Raw genomic sequence first — 9162 nt, 5'->3', positions numbered from 1 at the left:
AAGCAAGCACCTCAAGCATGGTATACAAAACTCAAAAAACTATATATTTGATATCAACATGTTTCAATAAGTTCACGTTTGACTTCTCCTTGTTTATTTTTAATAACTCTGGCTTTACAACATATGTGCTTGTTTATGTTGATGACAATATAATTGTTGGCAATCACATTTCTAGTTTATTAATGGTCTATCCAATCATTTCTCTATTAAGGATCTTGATGCACCAAATTACTTTATGGGAGTTAGGTTATTCGCACTAGTAATGATATTTTGTTGTCACATCAAAAGTATATTATAATTATTTTTTATCGTTATTTAAAAATGAAAATTAGTGATTGATTTAGTATGATCTTATGTATGATGTATATTATCCGTTAAAAGTGTACATTAAGTTATTCTAGTTTAATTGATAAAATGAGATTAAGAAAGAAAAAAAATATTTCCATTTTTATTAGTTAAAGTGATTTTAAAAGAAGAAAAACAAGAATAAGATTCTTTAAAAGTAATATTTTTATTAGGAGTTTAAAAAGAAAAGAAATAATATGTATATTTGGAAAAGGGTATTTTTTATCCATTTAGTAATAATCGGGCATTTCTAGACCAAGCTATTAACAGCAAGAGTATTGACGATAAGGGCATGTTTAGATCAAACTATAAATGGAGGACATTGTTGTTCGTTTCACCCATTTCCACTAAAAGAATGATTCTATATTGTGTACTCTTTTTTCTTGTTAAGATTTTTGTCACTTAGTTTGAGTTTTTCCATTGAAGCTCGTATGACTTTAACAAGACACATTATTTATTAATTGAGACTCAAAGGGAAAAATATGTGTATACATTGGAAAAGCTCATAGGGGAAGCTTAGTGAAAAAACTTTTCTCCTATAAATAAGGTGTGAACCATATCCATGTTGTACAACAATCAAAAGCAATAAAATCTCTCATTCTGTCTAAACCATTTTCTCTTATAGAAAAGAGTATATTTACATTACTATACACTCTGATATATCAAGCCTTGTGGAAGGAACTATCAAAGGAACAAGAGAAGTTGGGATCCACCATACTTCTATTGCCTTAACAACTATGCTAGAGCACATTACCCTTTAGCAGCAATGGTGATGACTTCCCTTACTTACTTTTTTCTCTTATCAAAGATTAGCATCAGCTTTGTTACATCAAGGGATCGTTAAATATACCAAGATCCCATGAAGAGCTAGCAGCTGGCTTGTTTACTGTACTGTGGTGTATACTAGAAGGAAAAACTTTGGTGGAGCAACTGACTTCCTAGAAGCTATATTTGTGTGAGTTTCCAGCTTCAAAAGAATTGTTAACAACTTTAACCTTGCTATAATGACACATCTCCCGCGTCTGAACTGCTACAATCTTGGTTTTGAAGGACACTACCCCCAAAATCTCCATCCAAGCTCATTTGTTGAACTTCTTGTGGAGAAAGAATCTTGATGCAGCGGACGCAGCTCACGAATTCCCTGCAAGACATCATATGGAAGTATAGAATATGTAAGTCATCAGAGGACATATGACTCTTCTATTCTGATAAAAGCATTTATAGTTTATGGACTTACTCCCAGGGGTCATCACCAACCAGGAGAACATCGTTTTCGTGATCAACATACACAAGCTTCCATCCTATTCTTTGTCTGTCCTCCAGTTGTCCCTCTATACCAAATCTACGAGCCAAATCTAGTTTAAGTTCCTCATAGCCTGTGTACCGTGCGATATCAATTGATCTTCCTACCGCACCACGCTTGTACACCTTTAAGAGAAAAGATGCAGAAAAAGGTTATAAACTCTCTAAGAAACAACGAGAGGGGATTAAATGAACTACTTTTATGAGGCTACCAACCTTGGTATATGTCCGCAAACGAGGCAGTTGAGGTGGTGGCTCCCAGGCGCCTCTATCCATGAAGCTACCATCATTGATAGTAGAATCAATTGAATTAAAGGCGACATACTCAGAAGCCATTGAGGCCAAGAGTTCAGGCTGTGCTTCCTTGGGGTTCTCATAGCTGGAGAGCATGCCGCCTCCTGATGAGAGATTGTCTGAGAAATCCTTCCTTGATCCCATTGAGCTTTTAGTGATCAAAGGATCAGGTATCATAGGCAGTCCTAACTGATTATTGTTCATGTTTGCTGCTCCAAAAGCTACATTGTTTCTCGGGTCACCCTGAACTTCTCCTCCATCTGGACTATCTCTGAATATCAATGGCTGAGAACTGCAAGATAATGGGTCTGTAGCAGTCTGCTGCAATTGAACATCATTTTGGGAAAGGCAAGCTGAAGTTGCTGAAGATGAACTATCCAAATAATCAAACTGTATTCCTGAAGTGTTAAGAGTTTGAGGTGCCAAAAACCCATGGTTCTGGCTCTTGGAGACGACGTTTACTGAAGGTTTAACATCAGACTTTGGCTGCAGGTTGTTATTAGCAGACATAACTTCTAAGGGTCCAGAACAGTGGGTCATTTCATCCCGTGCACCTGTAATTCGACCATTCATATTTGGCTGAACTACACTGTGACAGTTGTTAGTGGAAACCGAGGTGGACCATGATGGGACATCATCAATTACCACAGACTGCCCTCCCCCTGCAGTTCCTGTTAAATTACTGCCGTTTGTGGAAAGCTGATAAGACGTTCGGGGTAGAGAGTAGTTAACTGGTCCAGATAGGTCTGACAGGTTTCCAGATTGCTGCTGCTGAAGCTTTGGTTGCTGAGTTGGCTGGGAAAACCGAATATTGGACGGGCTATTTATTCTCGTCATTTGCTGCTGAACAACTTGCGAGTGAGGAAGTGAAGTGGACATGGATTGAGACGCATCCAACATTTGGTTTGTCGCAAGTGACCTGGAAAAGTTCTGTGATGCATCCATGAGCTGCTTCTGGTGATCCTGGATTGGCCCAAGTTGTGAAGGTTGCTGTAATCCAGATTGTTGTGCTAGAAGTGATTTTTGTTGTTGATGCAGTTTCTGTAGCATTTGAAGCTGTGCTTGGTTATCAGAGAAATGCTGTTGTTGGTTAACTGGATCTGGGGGCTGGGATGGCATGAAACTTTGCTGCTGAGTCTGACTCAGAATCTGTTGTTGTGGATGTTGCTGTGGTAGGCTCTGGGGGAGGTTTCTCTGAAGCTGGTTTTGATTTTGAACTGATTGTTGCGGCGGAAGAACATTCTGAGATTGCACAAGACTCTGCGCTTGCATATGTTGTGTGTGAACTTGGGTTGTAGGCAGTGACTGATTAGTTAGATTTTGTCTTGGTTGCTGACTGACATCAGATAACTGTTGCTGTGACTGCATAATGGAGTCTAACGGGTTCAGTGTTGCTGCTGGTAACTTCTGGAGGTGGTCAAGCTGTTGGTTTGGCCTATGGGCATTATTGAACTGCAAGTTGTGCTGCATTTGCTGCTGCTGAAATTGAGGTGCTGCCATACCTAGCTGGCGTGATAGGTCTGCTCCAGCAAGGTTTTGTAGGGCAGAACCAGATAGGGAATTCATATAGTTGGGGATCATCGGGTTAGCCAGAGAAGGATTCTTCTGCATGTTCATCCATTGGATTAAGCTAAGACCAGGAAGACCTTGAGGATCCGTCATGCCAAAATCATCACCAAGCCATGGCATTGTCCTCTTGAACATGCCGTCCATATCAGAATAATCACCATCTGCAACAAGTAATAATTCTCTACCGCATAAGAAATTTAGGAGTTTAACACTTTACATATGCCAATGATTGTTCAGTTGAAAACATCCTTTTATCATATGTATCTTTCATATTACACGTAAACATGAGCTTATCAGAAACTTCACTATTCAATGACCACAACAAAGGTAACTTGGACTTCAAAGATAGGCTAAGAAAGGATTGTGCAACTACCTGGCATTCCGGGTTGCCTTGGGCGCTTGGAGCTGAAGAATGGACTTGAACAGATCAAAAATGGTGCTGTTATCGGTTCAATCTCCCAAATAGAGACTCGGTTGATCCTCTCTCCAGCAGTCGACTCATCCCAACCAACCTAATCAAGATTGTTAATGTGTCAGTTGAATAAAATTCCAAAAGCAAAGAGAAAACTAGAGACCAACCACTCCACTTTGTCTACCTGCAAATTCCGCCACTGAGAGTTCTTCCACCTAACTGGATCCAGATCACTAATGCCAGTAATTGTGCCCATATACCTTCTAGTTCCAGATTCTTCTGTCTCAAACATCATACGAAACCGCATACCAAGAGATATTTGACTGCTATAAGTTGCTTTGTAGTACTTTGCTAAAGGAATTACAAATTCAGAAGGACCAGCCCTGTTCATATTAGAGGTAAGACAGTCGGTATCATAATAGAATAGACAGAAATTATCAATATCATTAAGGAATACGTAGCTCTTTAGGTAATTGATACATAGTAAACAAAAATAAGTCCACTGACCTTGGGTTATAGAACACAGTGAAAGGACTGTTGTTTGCAGCTGCATGTGCTGCTGCTGCTAGGATACCAATATGCATACTATCACTTGACAACACTGATGACGATAAGTTGGTAGGCTGCCTGTTTGCCTTTCTAATTCCTAGTAGAAACTGGTGTTTTTCATCCCTATCGACAAAGATAAAAGAGTGTCAAGAAAGATTGAAAACAAAAACAAAAAAGTAGGTTCTTTCGAAGCCTAAACATTCTTTATGTTATACCACGAAATTTACTTGGCTTTCCGTTAGTCTTTGGGGATATAACTTATACTACAATTGCTATTGTCATACCTAATAAACAAGACCGAGTCACCTGCAAAAAGCCTTTTTCCACTCACGACTAGGCTCCACCCTGTTGTTAGCAAGTGTCTTTTGGGTTGCCCTGAATGATGAAAGATAGGTCAGAAACTGAAAAGATGCATAATTGTCATTCATCTTTGCTCTAGCTCATGAACCCACATATAACTGCCAAATAAACCTACCTCGATAAACATGTCGAAAAGTCCATATGTTATCATGCAAGTCCCTAGCCACAAGTTCTTGAGCAGGTGGTTGCAGAGAGTAATCCTGATAAAAAAAACAAGCAGTGTGTCACAAATAAGATAGAAAAACAACAACTTGAAGCTCTAACTAGAAAATTTTACAAGATCTTACCAGAGGAGGGAATATTTTCTCAGCTGCACGTCGAGGTACAGAGAAACCACCATGAGTGCTTGTATCACTTGCCGTCAAGGTTTTGCAAAAAAATTCTGGTTGTGGTTTATTTGCTTTCATAGACAAATCTGACCTCAATAAGGCCTCCTTGTCAAACTGCACACAAAGACGTTCACGCTAAGTTCTAAATGTAACTAGAACACGCTATACTTGATAAAATGAGAGAAGAAACACCAATATGAAACCAAAAAGAGAAGGTAGTAAAGAACCATACTGAAGGAACTGGTTGTAGAGTCATTTGAGCATACACTTCATCTGTTTCAGGATCAGCCTAAATAACACAAAAGACAATATATTAACGTAGAACAACAAATACATTAACGTAGAACAGTTTTTATCAAGACAAGACAATTCTGAGCTTTACATACATGAAGGGTAACATTGTGCAGAAGACAAATCAACTTTGACGGAAGGTTTGGATAGTTTGGAATTTGGGCTTCCACATCCTTCTTGATAGATGCAGCAACCTGAAAATATACATGCATTAGTAAACAACAAATTATCAGGAGAGTTTGCTTTATTGATCGAGAACGAATCTTTACAGTGATAAGCATATAGCCAATGTTGCACTGGCTAAGTACACCAGCAAGACAAACTCCATTCTAGAACTGATAACTCAACAATCTTTTACTAAGTAGAAAGCAAACACCTGATTAACCATTTCACCATAGAAAAACTCACAAGTCCCACAACAATAAACATAGAAGCAACACATCTAAGCGGAACATAGCAAAAAAGATATAAACCATGAATTACTAGCAGAAAATGAACACAGACGACACAACACATACCACTAGTAAAATCAACAGTAACAACCACGATATTTCCCATACATGTCACTGAATTAGGCTACTACACCCCACAGCAGCAAGCCAGCCAAACAACATAATAAGGTGAACAATAAGCTGGTGCACCATACTGGCTCATGTTAATAAACAGCCACAAAGATGTATAAACAACAACTACACACAACCTGTAAACAAGAAGGTAAAAAGGGTAAAATGAAAGACCTGTTCACTGTGGCCTTGAGGGAAGTAGACAACATGCGTTCCAGCAACAGGCAAGTTAACCAGAGGTCCAGCGCAAGCTTGCCATAGCTCTGGATTTATGCTCTTCTTCTCTCCTGCTAACACAAACCCCTCACCAGTCAATTCACAGCAGTTCATTAGAGCTATAATAGCCTTTGTTCTCAAGAAATCAAGGACTTATACTATATATATACATCAACAATATAGATCTTTTTTCAACTCAATATAGTTTAACATGCCAATCCACACAAATTGTAACTAAACTTGTTGTCATATACAACTTGAACCAGAAAATCACATTAACTCCCCACCTCACCAAAGGCGAAGACAGAACTTTTAGTTTATGAGTTTCGAATCATAATATGGTCTTACTTACTAGGTTCTGGATCGATTACTTATACATATTAAATTATTTTAGATTGAGTTCTATTGAACCCGTAGCTCGAATCTAGCTCCACCCCGGAACCTCACAATCACAAAACAACTTCAGCTTGCAAAAGAGAAAAAAGGGTTTTGAAAAAAGAGATCTTTTTTATAATTCTTGCTAGATTAAAAAGCTATGATAAAGTGATTTTTTTTCTCTCCTCTTTTTAGTATCATATTTTCCTGGAAAATCCATTGAAGAAAATTTTCCAATTTGACTAATACCACAACCCCACGTGTAAACATTTTCTACTCATAACTTTCTTGTCATTGGAGGAAAAAAAGAAATAAAACAGAAAGGGAAATCAAATTTTCCTGGAAAAATCCTAGATAAGAAAATTCTAAAAAGGGAATAAAAGACAAAGAACCAAAAGAGAAAAAAGCTTGTCTTTTTATCTTATAATATGCATAAAAGATAAAGAAATTGACCTTCAGCTGGATTAACATTGCCACTACCAGCACCATTTCCCGGCGTCTTCATTTTCCCTTATTCCGGCGAGATGAAACAGAGCACCCACAACTTCAAAACCTACCGGAGATTCATGAACTCAATAATGGATCAAACAGTATACTAACTCTTCTTCCTTTACATCCCTGAGGTTAGGCACAGCTGTAAATGGATTCCGGTGACCAGAATAATATTATTCCGGCAAAAGGGTGGCCGGAAAAAGAGAAAAGTTGTAATCTTTTTGATGTTTGGAGTAAGAAAAAAGTGAAGAGGGGGACAAAGAAGCTTTGGAAAAAGGAAGAGATGTTGAGTATTAGAGAGACCAAATGCTGCAATTTTTACTTTATAAATTGCCCCCTTTTCTACACTACATCTCCCAGACACAATGTCTTCTTTCCTCTGTAATAATAATAGAACTCTGCTACTGTATAATTTTTTCTCTTTTTCTCTTTCATCAAACAAACCTTTTTCAGTATATTTTATATGTATATTTGTATTTGTTTTTGTTTTTCTTGTGATACAAAGCAAAGCAAGTTTTTTCTAGTCCTGTAGTAATCAATTACTATATGTCTGTTTTATATTGTCTCTATCTATCTCTCTCTTTCTGACTCTCTATCTCATGTATGTATGTTTATTGAGGTGCCCACACAAAGTTTGACCATTCACCTCAAAGAGTGGCCAACTTGTACTACTTTATTTCTCTCTTTTTACACCTTTTTTTAACCTTCTTGGGATAAGAGAATATAGTTTTCTTAACATTTTTTGACATGGATCAATAAATAAAAGTTTCATGATTTGAAGTTTATAAATTTTTAAATTAGTATCGAGTTCAACTTATTTTATTTACTAGGTTTGTAAATATATATTCAGAGTTAATATTAGAAATGACAAGGAGTGGGACGATTTTAAGGCTATGTAGGGTGGGACGGTTTTAAGGTTGTGTGGTGTGGGTGGAATGTGGGGTGGTTTTATGGTTGTGCGGCGCGGGTGAGATATGGAGCGGAGTGAAGTGAGTTTTTTTTAAAAACTAATGCAGGGTGGGGTGGATTGTGAGTGTATGTGGTTTTATGCGGGTTCAAACTTAATTTTAATTTTTTACATATTATAAGAGTGATAGAACATTATTTATTAATATAATTTCTTTAAAGTTACTAAAATATTCAAGATAATAAATGAAAATGATTCAATAAAAACTAATATGATTTTTTACATACTTCCAAATTAACCTTTAAAATATAAAATTTTAAGTTATTATCTATTAAACTAATAATACAACTTAATGAGAAAATGAATTTATTTTTATAAATTTTATATTTAGTATCAAACTTAATTATAAAAGACAAATATTAAAAAGATTATGCAGGGTGAATTCATGCGGAGCGAGATGGAATGGATATGAAAAAAGTTATTATGCGGAGCGGGTTAAGCTCAACCCGCCTTGCCCGCCCCATTGCCATCTCTAGTTAATATATTTATTTTTTTGTGAGTTTATCATATTTTGATGGTTTGCTTTTTTTTTTTTACTTTTCTAAACAATTATTAAGATATACTTCGATGCTAAAATAATTAAAAATATTTTTTTAATTGGTATTAAGGGTAGGAGGACAATTCAACATCGAGACAAAGACCTAGGTAAAGTCATTTTGAACTTCATTAGTGAAAATTTTAGTTTCGCAACTAGATCTGTTTACAGAAGAAATGATAGTTTAGATATGAAATACGTGAAAAAAAAACCAATAGTTTATATAAGTAAATTAAAATAATGGATAGTTGATGAATAAAATTCACAAAAATATATTAATTTCAACAGATATTTTACGATTAATTCAAATATTAACAAATAAATATTACTATATTTTTCTGTATAAAAACATAACATCTAAGTCTATTTAAATTTGTTTTAACTCCGCCTCTATTATAAAGAATCTGGTAATTTTTTAGAATCAAAATTATCATTTTTATGTTGATTTGGTTCTTGGAAGCATATGTACTTGTTATTATGTACCACGTATTACGCTATACATGGTATGGGACCTCTTCTTTAGAAGATTGGAAGTTTATTGATGTAGAACTTAGATGATTAAG

General features: G+C 36.3%; 1 protein-coding gene across 1 annotated transcript; it reads right to left on the bottom strand.

Annotated features, from left to right (window-relative positions):
• Positions 1 to 851: 851 nt before the first annotated feature.
• On the bottom strand, positions 852 to 7539 carry LOC125866766 (auxin response factor 19-like). The gene is made up of 13 exons (XM_049547116.1): positions 7059 to 7539; positions 6189 to 6301; positions 5547 to 5645; positions 5393 to 5449; positions 5119 to 5274; positions 4947 to 5031; positions 4756 to 4846; positions 4430 to 4594; positions 4107 to 4305; positions 3884 to 4022; positions 1864 to 3671; positions 1583 to 1773; positions 852 to 1486 (listed from the first exon to the last, which is right to left on the bottom strand). The coding sequence occupies exons 1-13, from the start codon at positions 7108 to 7110 to the stop codon at positions 1345 to 1347; spliced, it is 3297 nt and encodes a 1098-aa protein (XP_049403073.1). The 5' UTR covers positions 7111 to 7539; the 3' UTR covers positions 852 to 1344.
• Between the last annotated feature and the right edge of the window lie 1623 nt (positions 7540 to 9162).

The sequence above is a fragment of the Solanum stenotomum genome, chromosome 6 (genome assembly GCF_019186545.1).
Source record: "Solanum stenotomum isolate F172 chromosome 6, ASM1918654v1, whole genome shotgun sequence".
NCBI lineage: Eukaryota > Viridiplantae > Streptophyta > Magnoliopsida > Solanales > Solanaceae > Solanum > Solanum stenotomum.
The sequence above is the reverse complement of the archived record's forward strand: the minus strand, read 5'-3'. Positions and strand labels throughout refer to the sequence as shown.

What these genes read in the sequence shown, in the direction of transcription:
- LOC125866766 (XM_049547116.1), bottom strand. Translation starts at nt 7,110, where the DNA reads ATGAAGACGCCGGGAAATGGTGCTGGTAGTGGCAATGTTAATCCAGCT. An exon ending in ACTGTGTTCTATAACCCAAG is followed by an intron (nt 4,306 to 4,429) that starts GTCAGTGGACTT and finishes TAATATGAACAG; the next exon opens with GGCTGGTCCTTCTGAATTTG. An exon ending in GTTTGCGGACATATACCAAG is followed by an intron (nt 1,774 to 1,863) that starts GTTGGTAGCCTC and finishes TTTCTCTTAAAG; the next exon opens with GTGTACAAGCGTGGTGCGGT.